This window comes from Schistocerca nitens, chromosome 11, assembly GCF_023898315.1.
Source record: "Schistocerca nitens isolate TAMUIC-IGC-003100 chromosome 11, iqSchNite1.1, whole genome shotgun sequence".
NCBI lineage: Eukaryota > Metazoa > Arthropoda > Insecta > Orthoptera > Acrididae > Schistocerca > Schistocerca nitens.
Window position 1 is genome coordinate 170745420 of NC_064624.1, and position 19211 is coordinate 170764630.

The 19211-nt window shown below is 47.2% G+C and overlaps 1 protein-coding gene across 2 annotated transcripts in view; it reads right to left on the reverse strand.

The window, feature by feature from the left end:
- Positions 1-306: 306 nt before the first annotated feature.
- Positions 307-19211, reverse strand: part of LOC126213090 (uncharacterized) — a 255653-nt gene continuing 236748 nt past the window's right edge. For both annotated transcript variants that reach the window (XM_049940688.1, XM_049940689.1), the window contains exons 3-5: positions 11594-11773; positions 5243-5440; positions 307-590 (exon numbers count right to left, since the gene is read on the reverse strand). In XM_049940688.1, coding sequence (XP_049796645.1) covers positions 423-590; positions 5243-5440; positions 11594-11773 — 546 coding nt within the window. In that variant the 3' untranslated portion in view covers positions 307-422. The remainder of the gene's footprint in view (positions 591-5242; positions 5441-11593; positions 11774-19211) is intronic.

Below are 19211 nucleotides of genomic sequence, written 5' to 3' on the forward strand. Positions count from 1 at the left end.
AAGTTTGGCCGTACGGTTTTGTAACACCCTGTTTACAGTGTTTTGTTTAACTCGGTCAGTACGGGGAAATCGGAATCCGTAGGAGATACAGTGAAACTGTTTTAGGAACCCTCAGGTGGTCTGCCATAATCAAATTTTTGGTCAAGCACGAGTTGTCCAGATTCGTGCCTCGTACCGCAACACGCTCCGTGCCACTTACCGCGTCCCTCCGGTCTGCAGTCTGCGCCGAGGCAGCTTGTCTCGTACGAGATAGGACGTGAGGAAGTGGAGGGAGGTGGGGAGAGAGAGAGACGAGACGCGGCCAGGTGAGCTTGCACGGAGTTTATTGAGACTAGCGGATACAGTGCAGGGGCGCTACGCGAGCAGAGTGTCCCGCGACACGCTCAGCGCCCGGCGAGTCCGGAGCGGCGTCCACGTCGGCGTCAGTAGTGGCGCGAGATGTCGCCGAAGCGGTTCTCGGGCCACATGCACTCGCAGCCGGAGGGCACGGTGCGCGTCACCATCTCCCAGCAGCTGGACTCGTAGCGGCGGCGCGTCAGCCACACCTTCTGGTAGCGCTGCACGCACGTGAAGCCCGGGTGCACGCACATCTGCAACACGGACCACAACAACTGCGTCACCTTCACCCTCGAGACCGGGGCCATCGACAAAATATCTGCACTGGTGCGCCCAAGAAACTGGCATAGGCATGCGTATTCAGCGGGATGGACGTGTACAGCCTCATCAATCCGTGGACCGTGCATGTCAGCAGGGGACTGTTGGAGCTGGTGGAGGCTCTGTAATGGTGTGGGGCGTGTGCAGTTGGAGTGATATGGGACACCTGATACGTCTACATATGATTATGCTTATCCATTGACCTATGTCTCTAACGTCAATCAGTTGTAGAATTTTGGACCACGTATTATGTTCGAGTATAATGACTTTTCTGGAGACTAGAAATCTACTCTGTAGGAATCAGCATGGGTTTCGGAAAAGACGGTCGTGTGAAACCCAGCTTGCGCTATTCCTCCACTAGACTCAGAGGGCCATAGACACGGGTTCCCAGGTAGATGCCGTGTTTCTTGACTTCCGCAAGGCGTTCGATACAGTACCCCACAGTCGTTTAATGAACAAAGTAAGAGCATATGGACTATCAGACCAATTGTGTGATTGGATTGAAGAGTTCCTAGATAACAGAACGCAGCATTTCATTCTCAATGGAGAGAAGTCTTCCGAAGTAAGAGTGATTTCAGGTGTGCCGCAAGGGAGTGTCGTAGGACCGTTGCTATTCACAATATACATAAATGACCTTGTGGATAACATCGGAAGTTCACTGAGGCTTTTTGCGGATGATGCTGTGGTGTATCGAGAGGTTGTAACAATGGAAAATTGTACTGAAATGCAGGAGGATCTGCAGCGAATAGACGCATGGTGCAGGGAATGGCAATTGAATTTCAATGTAGACAAGTGTAATGTGCTGCGAATACATAGAAAGATAGATCCCTCATCATTTAGCTACAAAATAGCAGGTCAGCAAGTGGAAGCAGTTAATTCCATAAATTATCTGGGAGTAGGCATTAGATTTAAAATGGAATGACCACATAAAATTAATCGTCGGTAAAGCAGGTGCCAGAATGAGATTCATTGGAAGAATGGTAAGCAAATGCAATCCGAAAACAAAGGAAGTAGGGAACAGTACGCTTGTTCGCCCAGTGCTCGAATAGTGCTCAGCAGTGTGGGATCCGTACCAGATAGGGTTGATAGAAGAGATAGAGAAGATCCAGCGGAGAGCAGCGCGCTTCGTTAGAGGATCACATAGTAATTGCGAAAGCGTTAAGGAGATGATAGATAAACTCCAGTGGAAGACTCTGCAGGAGAGACGCTCAGTAGCTCGGTACGGGCTGTTGTTAAAGTTTCGAGAACATACCTTCACCAAAGAGTCAAGCAGTATATTGCTCCCTCCTACGTATATCTCGCGAAGAGACCGTGATGATAAAATGAGAGAGATTAGAGCCCACACAGAGGCATACCGACAATCCTTCTTTCCACGAAGAATACGAGACTGGAATAGAAGGGAGAACCGATAGAGGTACTCAGGGTACCCTCCGCCACACACCGGCAGGTGGCTTGCGGAGTATGGATGTAGATGTAGATGTAAGCTATACTCATGCCGATACATTAAAGTGTGACCCATCTTTCTGCCATAGAACCAGCACCCAGCATTATGCTACTACCAGTAATGATGTAACTTCCCGGATCCTCTCGAAACCATATGAAGATGAACCTGAAAAGGTTCGAAAAACGGTTCATGGATAAAGCATTATTATTCAAAAAAGTGACTGGCTGCAGTTGTGTGTAACTTATTTACAATCTACATATGACTCTGACAGGTGACGCGTACGTAAACAGGCAGAATTCGGCGCTGCGGTCGGCAAAGCCTATGTAAGACAGAAAGTGTCTGGTGCAGTTGGTAGATCGGTTACTACTGCTGCAATGGCAGGTTATCAAGATTTAGGTGAGGCTGAACGTGGTGTTATAGTCGTCGTCGCCGAAGTAGCGATGAAGTGGGGATTTCCCCTGTGCAACCATTTCATGAGCGTACTCTGAATACAAGGAATCTGGTAAAACATCAATCGCTGCGCCCGGAAATGGATCCTGCATGAACGGGACCGACGACAACTGAAGAGAATAGTTCAGCGTGACAGAAGTGCAACCCTTCCTCAAATTGCTGCAGATTTCAATGCTGGGCCATCAACAAGTGTCAGTGTACGAACCATTCGACGAAACATCATCGATACGGGCTTTCGGAGTCGAAGGTCCAGTCGTGTACCCTTGATGACTAGACGACACAAAGCTTTACACCTCGCCTGGGCCCGTCAACACCGACACTGGAGTGTTGATGGCTGGAAACTTGTTGCCTGGTCAGAAGAGCCTCGTTTCAAATTGTATCGAGCGGCTGGACATGTACGGGTATGGAGAGCAGCTCATGAATCCATGGACCCAGCATGTCAGCAGGGGTTTGGTAACAGGTAGGTTTTCTAAATTAAAATACAGAACGTAGGTACATTTGAACATTTTATTTCGGTTGTTCCAATGTGCTACACATACCACTGTGAACATATCATTTCTGAGAACGCATGGTGTTATAGCGTGATTACCCGTAAATACCACATTAATGCAATACATGCTCAAAATGATGCCTGTCAACCTCAATGCATGTGGCAATACGTGTAACGACATTCCTCTCAACAGCGAGTACTTCGCCTTCTGTAATGTTCGCACATGCATTGACAATGTGCTGTTGGTGAATGACGCTTCGTCGCTAAATAGAACGCGTGCAAACAATCTGTCATCGTCCTGTAGTTTCTCTTGTGCCCAGTGGCAGAACTGTACACGACGTTCAAAGTCGCCGCCATGCAATTCCTGGTGCACAGAAATATGGTACGGGTGCAATCGATGTTGATGTAGCATTCTCAACACCGACGTTTTTCAGATTCCCGATTCTCGCGCTATTTGTCTGCTACTGATGTGCGGATTTGCCGCGGCAGCAGCTAAAACACCTACTCGGGCATCATCATTTGTTGCAGGTCGTGGTTGACGTTTCACATGTGGCTGAACACTTCCTGTTTTCTTAAATAACTTAACTATCCAGCGAACGGTCCGGACACTTGGATGATGTCGTCCAGGATACCGAGCAGCATACGTAGCACACGCCCGTTGGGCATTTTGATCACGATAGCCATACATCAACACGATATCGACCTTTTCCGCAATTGGTAAACGGTCCATTTTAACACGGGTAATGTATCACGAAGCAAATGCCGTCCGCACTGGCCGAATGTTACGTGATACCACGTACTTATACGTTTGTGACTATTACAGCGCCATCTATAACAAAGCTAAAAAAGGGGTCCAACTAAAACATTCATATTTCCTTGCGTACTACACGAATATGTAATAAAAATGGGGGTTCCTATTAAAAAAAAACGCAGTTGATATCCGTTTGACCTATGGCAGCGCCATCTAGCGCGCCAACCATAGCGCTATCTGGTTTCGCCCTTCAAACTAGACGAGTTTCGTTCTTTGTAGTTTTTTCGTTTGACGCTTATTTCGTGAGATATTTCGCCCGGTCACTATCAATGGACCACCCTGTGTATTAGGGATGGGAGACGTTAGATTAGAGAGAGATTTGAGACCCAAGGAACGTAAAGAAAACATCCCATTGTCTGTCATGTTGCACCCTTGAGAATGTGAGAGCCAGACCAGCCCACAACCAGCTTGCTGACTGTAGAGCTGATCACCGAGAATGTCTACAATCTGCTGGTTTCCTCGTTATGAAGCCCACTTTAACAATTGGAGAGATCAGATGAGAGCAGTGTAGAGGTGCACTGGAACACCCCAGAGACTTGACACCCAGTGCATTACGTGCTTGCTGGCGAGCTGAGACGCTGAAGATGTCTACAGCCTGATGTTCCCCCCTCATGAAACCCACTTTAACAATTGGAGAGTTCAGATGAGATTAGTGTAGATGCCCACTGGAACACAAAAGAAACGTGGCGCCCAGTGCATTACCTGTTTTCTGACTGTGGAGCTGAGCCACTGAGGATGTCGCCCAGTGGTGCCCCCTTATGAAACTGGAACACCACAGAAACTAGTTGCCTGGTGCATTGCCTTCTTGCTGACTGTGTTGCCGAGCCACTGAGAATGTCTAGAGCCAGGTGGTGCCACCTTATGAAATCCACTTTAAGAATGGGAGAGTTCAGATGAGAGCAGTGTGGACATCCACTGAAACACCACAGTGACTTGGCACCCAATGCATTACCTGCTTGCTGACTGTGGAGCTGGGCTACTGAGGATGTCTACAGCCTGGTGGTGCCTTGTTATGAAACCCACTTTAAGAATGGGAGGGTTCTGATGAGAGTAGTGTAGATGCCCACTTTAACACCACAGAAACTTGGCACCTGGTGCATTGCCTTCTTGCTGACTGTGGAGATGGACCACTGATGATGTCTACAGCCTGGTGGTGCCCTGTTACGAAACCCACATTAAGAGTGGGAGAGTTCAAATGAGAGCGGTGTGGAGGTCCACTGGAACACCACAGAGACTTGGCGCCCAGTGCGTTGCCTGCTTGCTGACTGTGGCGCTGGGCCACTGAGGATGTCTACAGCCTGGTGGTGCCCCGCTATGAAACACACTTTAAGAATGGGGGAGTTCACATGAGAACAGTGTAGTGGCCACAGAGACTGGGCGCCCGGTGCGTTACCTGCTTGGTGACGACGGAGCTGGTGCGCAGGCTGAGCACGTCTGCGGCTTCACGGTCCTGCTGCTGCTCCTGGCGCTCCTGGCTGGCGGCCGCGGCCTGCCGGCACAGCACCTCGTGGTAGTGCGGCGGCCGGTACTCGTACACGCCGTCGTTCAGCTCCACCCGGTTCCTCTGCGTCTGGCAAAGCGGCTGGTAGCTCTGCAACACGCGACAGCGCACCGTACACATACTGTGCTGGGATGGCAGGCTAGCTTCACAAACAGACACTCCTTACTCAGTTAACATTACAATATGCATTCTACACTATGTGATCGAGAGCATCTGGACACCCCCTACGTATGAAATTGGCCACCAGATATCATGAGCGGTGGACCCACAGGTATAAAATGGGTGGGGAGTATTGTGATCTCAATAGAGAAGCAGCAACAGCAGAATCGATCAGTTAGAACAGCACAGTGACTTCAAATGTGGACTAGTCATGGGACGCCACCTGAGTAACAGATCCATCAGGGACATTCCATCCCTTCCAAACCTGCTGAAGTGACTGTGAACTGGAAATGTGAAGAAACAAGCACAGCTACACTATGTGATCAAAAGTATCCAAACACGTGGCTGAAAATGACTTACAAGTTTGTGGCGCCCTCCATCGGTAATGCTAGAATTCAGTGTGGTGTTGGCCCACCCTTAGCCTTGATGACAGCTTCCACTCGCGCGGGCATACGTTCAATCTGGTCCTGGAAGGTTTCCTGGAGAACGGCAGCCCATTCTTCACGGAGTGCTGCACTGAGGAGAATTATCAATGTCGGTCGGTGAGGCCTAGCACGAAGTCGCCGTTCCAAAGCATCCCCAAGGGTTTGTATAGGATTCAGGTCAGGACTCTGTGCAGGCCAGTCCATTACATGGATGTTATTGTCGTGTAACCACTTCACCACTGGCCGTACATTATGAACTGGTACACGATCGTTTCGAAAGATGCAATCTCCAGCCCCAAATTGCTCTTCAACAGCAGAAAGCAAGAATGTGCGTAAACGATCAATGTATGCTTTGCTGTGATAGTGTCACGCAAAACAACAAGGGGTGCAAGCCCCCTCCACGAATTACTTGATCACACCATAACACCACCGCCTCCGAATTTTACTGTTGGCACTACACACGCTGGCAGATGACGTTGACTGGGCATTCGCCATGCCCACACCCGACCCTCAGATCGCCACATTGTGTACCGTGATTCGTCAGTCCACACAATGTTTTTCCACTGTTCAGTCGTCCAATGTTTACGCTCCTTGCACCATGCGAGGCGTCGTTTGGCATTTACCGGTGTGATGTGTGACTTATGAGCAGCAGCTCAACCGTGGAATCCAAGTTTTCGCGCCTCCTGCCTAACTGTCATAGTACTTGCAGTGGATCGTTATGCAGTTTAGAATTCCTGTGTGATGGTCTGGATAGATGTCTGCCTATTACACATTACGACCCTATTCAACTGTCGGCGGTCTCTGTCAGTCAACAGACGAGGTCAGCCTGTACGCTTTTGTGGCTGTACGTGTCCCTTCACGTTTCCACTGCAGTATCACATCGAAAACATTGGACATAGGGATGTTTAGGAGTGTGCAAATCTCACGTACAGACGTATGACACAAGTGACACCCAATCACCTGACCACATTGGAAGTCTGTGTGTTCCACGTAGTGCCCCATTCTTCTCTCTCACGATTTCTAATGACTACCGAGGTCGCTGATATGGAGTACCTGGCAGTAGGTGGCAGCACAATGCACCTAATATGAAAAACGTGTGTTTTGGGGGGTGGTCGGATACTTTTGATCACATAGTGTGGGTCTCTCTAAGTCCATCTTCATACAGATGGTTTAAGGACCTCGGACGTTGAGTACAGAATGTCGAATCAAAACACCTTCCAGTTGTCAAAATTTTCAATTGTTATTTTATTCAGTAACCAGTTTCAGCGATATATTACGCCATCTTCAGGCCCCTAACCGACGTGTAGAAAGATTCCCACCTCTGGTCCAATCAAAACAGAGACCAGCATTCATTGCTTGGTATCCATAGATTTTTGCCGCAGAAATCTCTCGGATCCAAGGGATTGCTACGAATGTACACTCCTGGAAATTGAAATAAGAACACCGTGAATTCATTGTCCCAGGGAGGGGAAACTTTATTGACACATTCCTGGGGTCAGATACATCACATGATCACACTGACAGAACCACAGGCACATAGACACAGGCAACAGAGCATGCACAATGTCGGCACTAGTACAGTGTATATCCACCTTTCGCAGCAATGCAGGCTGCTATTCTCCCATGGAGACGATCGTAGAGATGCTGGATGTAGTCCCGTGGAACGGCTTGCCATGCCATTTCCACCTGGCGCCTCAGTTGGACCAGCGTTCGTGCTGGACGTGCAGACCGCGTGAGACGACGCTTCATCCAGTCCCAAACATGCTCAATGGGGGACAGATCCGGAGATCTTGCTGGCCAGGGTAGTTGACTTACACCTTCTAGAGCACGTTGGGTGGCACGGGATACATGCGGACGTGCATTGTCCTGTTGGAACAGCAAGTTCCCTTGCCGGTCTAGGAATGGTAGAACGATGGGTTCGATGACGGTTTGGATGTACCGTGCACTATTCAGTGTCCCCTCGACGATCACCAGTGGTGTACAGCCAGTGTAGGAGATCGCTCCCCACACCATGATGCCGGGTGTTGGCCCTGTGTGCCTCGGTCGTATGCAGTCCTGATTGTGGCGCTCACCTGCACGGCGCCAAACACGCATACGACCATCATTGGCACCGAGGCAGAAGCGACTCTCATCGCTGAAGACGACACGTCTCCATTCGTCCCTCCATTCACGCCTGTCGCGACACCACTGGAGGCGGGCTGCACGATGTTGGGGCGTGAGCGGAAGACGGCCTAACGGTGTGCGGGACCGTAGCCCAGCTTCATGGAGACGGTTGCGAATGGTCCTCGCCGATACCCCAGGAGCAACAGTGTCCCTAATTTGCTGGGAAGTGGCGGTGCGGTCCCCTACGGCACTGCGTAGGATCCTACGGTCTTGGCGTGCATCCGTGCGTCGCTGCGGTTCGGTCCCAGGTCGACGGGCACGTGCACCTTCCGCCGACCACTGGCGACAACATCGATGTACTGTGGAGACCTCACGCCCCACGTGTTGAGCAATTCGGCGGTACGTCCACCCGGCCTCCCGCATGCCCACTATACGCCCTCGCTCAAAGTCCGTCAACTGCACATACGGTTCACGTCCACGCTGTCGCGGCATGCTACCAGTGTTAAAGACTGCGATGGAGCTCCGTATGCCACGGCAAACTGGCTGACACTGACGGCGGCGGTGTACAAATGCTGCGCAGCTAGCGCCATTCGACGGCCAACACCGCGGTTCCTGGTGTGTCCGCTGTGCCGTGCGTGTGATCATTGCTTGTACAGCCCTCTCGCAGTGTCCGGAGCAAGTATGGTGGGTCTGACACACCGGTGTCAATGTGTTCTTTTTTCCATTTCCAGGAGTGTATATCTCCTTCCCCGCGATAACACACACGTGTCTCTGCACCTGAGAGGAGAACACAAACTTGGTTGCACTGCTCTTCCTCATCCACCCTACACCCCAGATTTCACACGTACTGACTTGCATCACTGAAGTATGGATTCCACAAGAAGCACTACGGCAATAATGGCGGAGTTACTGATGCGGCAAGAATTTGGCTTTGACAGACACCTGCAAAGTGCTATCAAGCCAGTGTACAGGCTCTCACCTTAAGATGGTGAAAGGCTGCAGAAATTAAAGGAGATTTACGTAGAATAATCTCTGAATATAAAAGCCAATGACCCCACAGACAAAGTCACCGACCCCAAACCGCCAAGGACAAGAAATTTGGTGAGGGTGTTGATCTTATACAGTAGGCATCGTTTAACAAGGGACTCTCGAAATAGGGGAGGATAGGTGTTTTTAAAAAAATTAGTGGCTATTAAGGCAAATTTGAAGCTATGCCTACAAAAACTGGTATTTGTGTTCTCAATAAGAAATAAAGAAATATGTGTTTCAACAATTTAGAAAATTTAACCCCTATGGGGTGAAATAGTGGGTGAAAGCTTTTTTTAAATGTAAATAATTATACAAGAACTGCTAAATAGTTTTTAATGCTACATCTTTGAATACTAGTGTTTGACTTACAAATAAAAAATATGTGATTCATTGTTTTGGAAATTCAACTCCTAAGAGGGGTGCGAAAGGGGATAAATCTTTTACGAAAATATTTCATTATGATAGCGTTTGTAAAAGCTAAATCTATGGAAATTTGAATTTGGCTTCTCAGTTGGAAATAAAAAAATGCGCGTTCCACTGTTTTGGAAATTCAACCCCTAACGTGGTGAAATATGGAATCGAATTTTTTATGGGAATATTTCATTATGAAGCCTTCATGAAGTATATCTATGAAAATTTGTATTTGGCTTTTTTGTTAGAAGCGAAAAAATACACATTTAACTATTTTTTGAATGTCAACTCCAAAAGGTTTGAAACAGGGGTTGTAATGTATTATGAAAATATTTCATAGCTAAATCTTTGAAAACTCGTATTTCGCTTCTGAATTAGAAAGAAAAAATTACATGTTTCATACTTTTTGGAAATCGGACCCCTAAGGGGGTGATATGGAGCATGAAAATTTTCAAGAAAATATTTAAATTTTTAAAGCAATAAAATTTTTTATTTCACTTCTCGGTTACATACCAAGAAATGCATGTTAAGGGATAAAATTTTAATTGGAAATATCGCCAAAAGAATGAAAATGCATGATTAACAATAACACAAGATACCAGAATCGCTTTCTGGTCAGAATGCACCATGCTTCTGTGGATTAGTTTACGTGAGAAGCTTAGATACTGTTGCTGTTTGTCAATAACACAAGAATTCGATTAAATAAAAAATAATCTGCGCAGACGGTACAGTCTACGTGTGTAAAGCAGTGGTTTCTAAGCTTAAGGGTTCTGTATTCAAAGACTCGAGGAACGATACGGTGTATTCAGATTATGAATATACAAGGTGTCCGAAGAGTCTTTCCCTGATTACATAAATTGATAACTCAGGCTGGAAGATACAAATATGAAACTGGTGTCTAATTCTTTACAAACTACCAAAGTTTTTTTCACACAAGAGTAAACTTCCACATGAGCACCCTTGGTAGCACGTAGCACATCTAGGCGAAATTCAATTTCCTTCCATACATTAGCCAACATCACTGGAGGGATCGATTCAGCGACTGTGGTTATCCGTTGCCGCAGGGTTTCAAGATCTGCTACACGTGTTCGGTAGAACTCGTCCTTGACATAACCCCATAAAAAGAAGTCTAATGGGGTTTTGTCAGGAGAGCGTGGAGGTCATACCGTTGGCCCATCACGACCAATCCATCGCTCAGGAAAGGTCATATCAAGATGGGCACAGATGTTCAAACTCCAATGAGGCGGTGCACCGTCTTGCTGAAACAAGACATCGAGGTGATACTGAAGCAGCCGAGGAACAGCATACAGCTGCAACATATCCAGATACACTGCAGATGTGACGGTAGCCTCAGCGAAGAAGAATGGCCCGATAATTCGATCGTGCAATAGCGCGCACCAAACGTTCACCTTTGGACTGCCTATGGTGCACTCCATGACCTCGCCAGGGGGTTGTGAACCCCAAATGCGCACATTGTGGCGATTCACTACTCCACAGACAAAAAAAGGTCGCTTCGTCGGAAAAGGCAATTCGTCTGAGATAACCATCATTGTCCTCTATACGTGATAGCATTTTGACCGCAAAGTCATATCGACGTGTACTGTCATTGGGCAACAATGGAAGTGGAAGTTTACTGATGTGTGAAAAAAACTTTGATAGTTTATAAACAATTAGACACCAGTTTCATATTTGTATCTTACTTCTAGCCTGAGTTATCAATCTATGTAATCAGGGAAAGACTTTTCGGACATTCTGTAGTTGCCTGCTTTGAGGAAAGGATGTGTTCCATTACTTACTGAACTATCCTATAGCTGAGGAGACCAGAGAGGTGTCTCAGAGTTGATGAGTCCGGAACCAGAAGTGATGGTACGTTCTAATGGGACCAGACTGTTGAGATCATCATTCCCTAGGCTTACACACTACTTAATCTAAGTTAAACTAACTTACGCGAAGGACGACACACACACCCACACCTGATGGAGGACTCGAACCTCCGACAGGGGAGGTGCGTGATCCGTGGCGAGGCACCTCAGACTACTCGGCTACCCTGTGTGGCTCGCGTGACAGGAGCAGCACGTCTGTCAGACAATGAGAGTAAGTGGCGGAGGGTACTCACGACGCCCGAGTCGCGGTCCTGGCGGGAGGTTCCTGCGACGGGCAGCCCACCGCCGTAGGGCTCGACCAGGTCGCCCTCCAGAGCCGAGTCGTCGGGGAGGAACAGCTCGTCCCACGGGAGCACCGCCGGCGGGCCGCCGGGCTCCTCGTTCCTGAGGCTCCGGGCCGGCTGCAGCTGCAACTGCGCAGAGACACAGCACGCTAAAGGTCAGCCCGGTCTGGGGACACCGACACTGGGCACCACGTCAGGTCACGACAGGTCAGTCCAGTCTGAGGAAACGAATACTACACAACATGTCTCACTACAAGAGGTCAGCCCTGTCTCGGGATACCGACACCATATCATGTCACCATAAAAAAGGGGTCAACCCAGTCTGGGGACACCAAAACCATGCCACATCATGTTACAAGATGTCATCCCAGTCTGGGGACACCAGAACCATGCAATGTCATGTTACACAAGGTCAGCCCAGTCGGCGAACACCAAAACCATGCAATGTCATGTTACAAGAGATCAGCCCAGTCTGGGGACACCAAAACCATGCTAAATCATGTTACGTCATCCCAGTCTGGGGACACCAGAACCATAGAGTGTCATGTTACAAGAGGTCAGCCCCCTCTGTGATCACCAAAACCATGCCAAATCATGTAACAAGACGTCATCCCAGTGTGGGGACACCACAACCATGCAATGTCATGTTACAAGAGGTCAGCCTAGTCTGCGAACACCAAAACCATGCAATGTCATGTAACAAGAGGTCAACCCAGTCGGCGAACGCCAAAACAATGCCAAATCATGTTTCAAGACGCCATCCCAGTCTGGGGACACCAGAACCATGCAATGTCATGTTACAAGAGGTCAGCACAGTCTGGGAACACCAAAACCATGCCAAATCAAGTTACAAGACGTCATCACAGTCTGGGGACACCAGAACCATGCGATGTCGTGTTACAAGAGATCAGCCCAGTCTGGGGACACCACAACCATGCAATGTCATGTTACAAGAGGTCAGCCTAGTCTGCGAACACCAAAACCATGCAATGTCATGTAACAAGAGGTCAACCCAGTCGGCGAACGCCAAAACAATGCCAAATCATGTTTCAAGACGCCATCCCAGTCTGGGGACACCAGAACCATGCAATGTCATGTTACAAGAGGTCAGCACAGTCTGGGAACACCAAAACCATGCCAAGTCATGTTACAAGACCATCCCAGTCTGGGGACACCAGAACCATGCAATGTCGTGTTACAAGAGGTAATCCCAGTCTTTGAACACCAAAACCATGCCACATCATATTACAAGACGTCATCCCAGTTGGGAACACCACAACCATGCAATCTCATGTTACAAGAGGTCAGCCCAGTCTGCTAACACCTAAATCATGCCAAATCATGTTACAAGACGTCATCCCAGTGTGGGGACACCACAACCATGCAATGTCATGTTACAAGAGATCAACCCAGTCTGGGGACACCAAAACCATGCTAAATCATGTTACGTCATCCCAGTCTGGGGACATCAGAACCATAGAGTGTCATGTTACAAGAGGCCAGCACAGTCTGCGATCACCAAAACCATGCCAAATCATGTTAAAGACGTCATCCCAGTGTGGGGACACCACAACCATGCAATGTCATGTTACAAGAGGTCAGCCCAGTGTGCGAACACCAAAACCATGCCAAATCATGTTACAAGACGTCATCCCAGTCTGGGGACACCAGAACCATGCAATGTCATGTTACACGAGGTCAGCCCAGTCGGCGAACACCAAAACCATGCAATGTCATGTTACAAGAGATCAGCCCAGTCTGGGGACACAAAAACCATGCTAAATCATGTTACGTCATCCCAGTCTGGGGACACCAGAACCATAGAGTGTCATATTACAAGAGGTCAGCCCCGTCTGCGATCACCAAAACCATGCCAAATCATGTTAAAGACGTCATCCCAGTGTGGGGACACCACAACCATGCAATGTCATGTTACAAGAGGTCAGCCCAGTCTGCGAACACCAAAACCATGCAATGTCATGTTACAAGAGGTCAACCCAGTCGGCGAACGCCAAAACAATGCCAAATCATGTTTCAAGATGCCATCCCAGTCTGGGGACACCAGAACCATGCAATGTCATGTTACAAGAGGTCAGCACAGTCTGGGAACACCAAAACCATGCCAAGTCATGTTACAAGACCATCCCAGTCTGGGGACACCAGAACCATGCAATGTCGTGTTACAAGAGGTAATCCCAGTCTTTGAACACCAAAACCATGCCACATCATGTTACAAGATGTCATCCCAGTTGGGAACACCACAACCATGCGATGTCATGTTACACGAGGTCGGGCCAGTCTCGGAACACTAAAACCATGCCAAATCATGTTAAAGACATAATCTCAGTGTGGGGACACCACAACCATGCAATGTCATGTTACAAGAGGTCAGCCCAGTCTGCGAACACCAAAACCATGCCAAATCATGTTACAAGACGTCATCCCAGTCTGGGGACACCAGAACCATGCAATGTCATGTTACAAGAGGTCGGGCCAGTCTGGGAACACTAAAACCATGCCAAATCAAGTTACAAGACGTCATCCCAGTCTGGGGACACCAGAACCATGCGATGTCATGTTACAAGAGATTAGCCCAGTCTGGGGACACCAGAACCATGCAATGTCATGTTACAAGAGATCAGCCCAGTCTGGGGACACCAGAACCATGCAATGTCATGTTACAAGAGGTCAGCCCAGTCTGGTGACATTAAAACCATGCCAAATCATGTTACAAGACGTCATCCCAGTCTGGGGACACCAGAACCATGCAATGTCATGTTACACGAGGTCAGCCTAATGTGCGAACACCAAAACCGTGCCACATCATGTTACAAGACGTCATCCCAGTCTGGGGACACCAGAACCATCCAATGTCATGTTACAAGAGGTCAGCCCAGTCTGCTAACACCAAAACCGTGCCACATCATGTTACTAGACGTCATCCCAGTCTGGGGACACCAGAACCATGCAATATCATGTTACAAGAGGTCGGGCCAGTCTGGGAACACTAAAACCATGCCAAATCAAGTTACAAGACGTCATCACAGTCTGGGGACACCAGAACCATGCGATGTCGTGTTACAAGAGATCAGCCCAGTCTGGGGACACCAGAACCATGCAATGTCATGTTACACGAGGTCAGCCTAGTGTGCGAACACCAAAACCGTGCCACATCATGTTACAAGACGTCATCCCAGTCTGGGGACACCAGAACCATCCAATGTCATGTTACAAGAGGTCGGGCCAGTCTGGGAACACTAAAACCATGCCAAATCAAGTTACAAGACGTCATCCCAGTCTGGGGACACCAGAACCATGCGATGTCATGTTACAAGAGATCAGCCCAGTCTGGGGACACCAGAACCATGCAATGTCATGTTACAAGAGGTCAGCCCAGTCTGGTGACACTAAAACCATGGCAAATCATGTAACAAGGCGTCATCCCAGTCTGGGGACACCAGAACCATGCAATGTCATGTTACACGAGGTCAGCCCAGTTTGGCGACACCTACACCGCACCATGTCATCTTCCAACAGGACAGCCTAGCCTGGGGACACCAACACTGCGCTGTGTCACATCACAAACGGTCAGCGATGTTTGCAGACAAGTTTAACTGGCACCAACAGTACACTGTGTCACATCACATGCGGTCAGGCGAAACTGGACACTGATCAAGTTCTGAGACTGGTGCCTCATTCCCTCACCACAAACGAATTCGATTATTTTCATTTATTTATTGATCTATTTACTTAATCTTGCAATATGCGCAACATCGCCACTGTTTGTAACGAGGCAAACGTCTATATTTGTGTACAGTTGCTGACAGGAATAGTACCTGAAGAGTTGTGACAACAGCCCACTTTGAAAATTTGGCCATCACGAATTGGTGAACGCATGTGTGGGTGCATTTAAAATGCCTAGGTGCCTACATGACGTCCATCGGTGAACACTACATAATATTCTTACTGCTCGCTTTTGTGCAATCAATACTTTCTTGCCAAGTGACGAGTTACCCCAAAAAATTATTCCCCAAGACATTATTGAGTACAAATGTGCAAAATATGTCAGGAGGTTGATTCTTTTGTTTCCAATATTAAAAACTGTACGAAGAGCAGCACTAACTGATCTTAGTTGTTTGAGAGCTCAGTAATATGCTTCTCCAATTCAAGTTTTCATCAATTTGTACACCCAAAAATTTGGAGCATTCTACCATATTTACTGACTCCTGCTCGTGTGCTACATCAATGGTTGGTATGATCCTGCTTATTGTACAGAACTGTGTGTCTGTTTTCTAATTTAAGGGAGTCCATTTTCAGAGAACCACTTAATAATTCTTTGGAAAAAATTATTTACCATCTCTTCTTTTGTTTTCCCTCTAAGGGGATTTATTATGGTAGTAGTATCGTCTGCAGAAAGTACGAACTTCGCTTGTTGAATGTTAAGTGGGAAGTCATTAGATATAAACGGAATAGGTATGGTCCAAAAATTGAACCCTGTGAGACTCTTTGGTGATTTATTTCCGCAGTCACTAACGTTTCCTACGTTTCCGACACTGTGTGACTTATTCAGCAAAACTTTTTGAATTCTGCTTGTTAAATATGACTCAAACCATCAGTTCCATAAAAATTGAGTTTTTCCATGAAAGTTAATCAAACACTTTGGGAAGATCACAAAAATACTAACTGGCGATATACTATTATTTAAGGCTTGTACTCTTTGACGAGTGAACGTATAAATAGCATTCTCACTCGATCAGTTCTTCTGGAAGGGCATCACTTATTAAGTTTGAACAACTTTTCGGAATTCTGTTTGAAATTTCATCAGTCTCCCACAACCTTTTCCTTTTTAGAAAATTGGTAATTGTATTACTTTTAGTGAAGGATGTTGGTGCTACTTCTAGCTCCTTTGTTTTGTGGAATTACATTTTTTAATATATTCTCTCGCTTCTTCAACTGAACCATTTAATCTTTCCTGTATCTGCTGCTATGTCTAGAAAGTCACCATTAAAAGTGCTCGTAATTTGTGAATTATCAACCACAGTAATGTCACTTAGTTTAATTGTTGTGAAGTTTTGTATACTGACTGGCTGTCCTGTTCGACAATGTCCAAAATGGGCATTATTTATTTATTTCTAAACAAACATATTTCTGGATATTTTAATGACTTTCCCTAAAATACTACAGTAATCTTTTTAGAAAGCAACTTTCAAATACAGACACGAATTAAAATTGCTACATCACGAAGATGACGTGCTACAGACGCGAAATTTAACCGAGAGAAGAAGATGCTGTGATATGCAAATGAGTAGCTTTTCAGAGCATTCACACAAGGTTGGCGCTGGTGGCGACACCTACAACGTGCTGACATGAGGAAAGTTTCCAACCGATTTCTCATACACAAACAGCAGTTGACCGGCGTTGCCTCGTGAAACGTTGTTGTGATGCCTCGTGTAAGGAGGGGAAATGCGTACCATCACGTTTCCGACTTTGATAAATGTCGGATTGTAGCCTATCGCAATTGCAATTTATCGTATCGTTACATTGCTGCTCGTGTTGATCGAGATCCAATGACTGTTACCAGAATATGGAATCGGTGGGTTCAGGAGGGTAATACGGAACGCCGTGCTGGATCCCGACGGCCTCGTATCACTAGCAGTCGAGATGACAGGCATCTTATCCGCATGGCTGTAACGGATCGTGCAGCCACGTCTCGATCTGAGTCAACAGATGGGGACGTTTGCAAGACAACAACCATCTGCACGAACAGTTCGACGACGTTTGCAGCAGCACGGACTATCAACTCGGAGACAATGGCTGCGGTTACCCTTGACGCTGCATCACAGACAGGAGCGCCTGCTATGGTGTACTCGACGACGAACCTGGGTGCACGAATGGCAAAACGTCATTTTTTCGGATGAATCCAGGTTCTGTTTACAGCATCACGAGGGTCGCATCCGTGTGTGGCGACATCGCGGTGAACGCACATTGGAAGCGTGTATTCGTCATCGCCATACTGGCGTATCACCCGGCGTGATGGTACGGGGTGCCATCGGTTACACGTCTCGGTCACCTCTTGTTCGCATTGACGGCACTTTGAACAGTGGACGTTACATTTCAGATGTGTTACGACCCGTGGCTCAACCATTCATTCGATCCCTGCGAAACCCTACATTTCAGTAGGATAATGCACAACCGCATGTTGCAGATCCTGTACGGGCCTTTCTGGATACAGAGAACGTTCGACTGCTGCCCTGGCCAGCACATTCTCCAGATCTCTCACCAATTGAAATCATCTGGTCAATGGTGGCCGAGCAACTGGCTCGTCACAATACGCCAGTCACTACTCTTTATGAACTGTGGTATCGTGTTGAAGCTGCATGGGCAGCTGTACCTGTACACGCCATCCAAGCTCTGTTTGACTCAATGCCCAGGCGTATCACGGCCGTTATTACGGCCAGAGGTGGTTGTTCTGGGTACTGATTTCTCAGGATCTATGCACCCAATTTGCGTGAAAATGTAATCACATGTCAGTTCTAGTATAATATATTCGTCCAATGAATACCCGTTTATCATCTGCATTTCTTCTTGGTGCAGCAATTTTAGTGGCCAGTAGTGTAGTATTCGCAGCACACTCTTGACACTGTGAATCTCGGAAAATTGAATTCCCTAACGACTTCCAGTATGGAATGTCCCACTCTTCTAGCTCCCATTCTGTGATCAAAGTCTGTTAATTACCAACGTGCAGCCATCATTTCGGAAGCCTTTTCACATGAATCGCCTGAGCGCAAGTGACAACTCTGTCAATGCACTGCCCTTTTATACATTATGTTCGCGATAGTACTGTCATCTGTATATGTGCATATCGCTATCCCACGACTTTTGTCACCTCACTGCACTACGTTTTACATAGAGCCGTGCAAAGGGCTGATCCTCCTTGGTACACAAAACGGGTCAGAATACTGTTGCAGAAACAACGAAACGAACATGCCAAATTTAAACAGACGCAAAATCCCCAAGATTGGCGATATTTTACAGAAGCTCGAAATTTAGCGCGGGCTTCAATGCGAGACGCCTACAACAGTTTCCACAACGGAACTTTGTCTCGAAACCTGGCAGAAAATCCAAAGAGATTCTGGTCGTATGTGAAGTATGTTAGCGGCAAGAAACAATCGATGCCTTCTCTGCACGATAGCAATGGAGATACTATCGAAGACAGTGCTCCTAAAGCAGAGTTATTACTAAACACAGCCTTCCGAAATGCCTTCACGAAAAAAGACGAAGTAAATATCCCAGAATTCGAATCGACAACAGCCGCCAACATGAGTAACGTAGAAGTAAATATCCTCGGAGTAGTGAAGCAACTCAAATCACTTAATAAAAGCAAGTCTTTTGCTCCAGACTGTATACCAATTAGGTTCCTTTCGGAGTACGCTGATGCATTAGCTCCATACTTAACTATCATATACAATTGTTCGCTCGACGCAAGATCCGTATCAAAAAAATGGTTCAAATTGCTTAACATCTGAGGTCATCAGCCCCCTAGACTTAGAATTACTTAAACCTAACT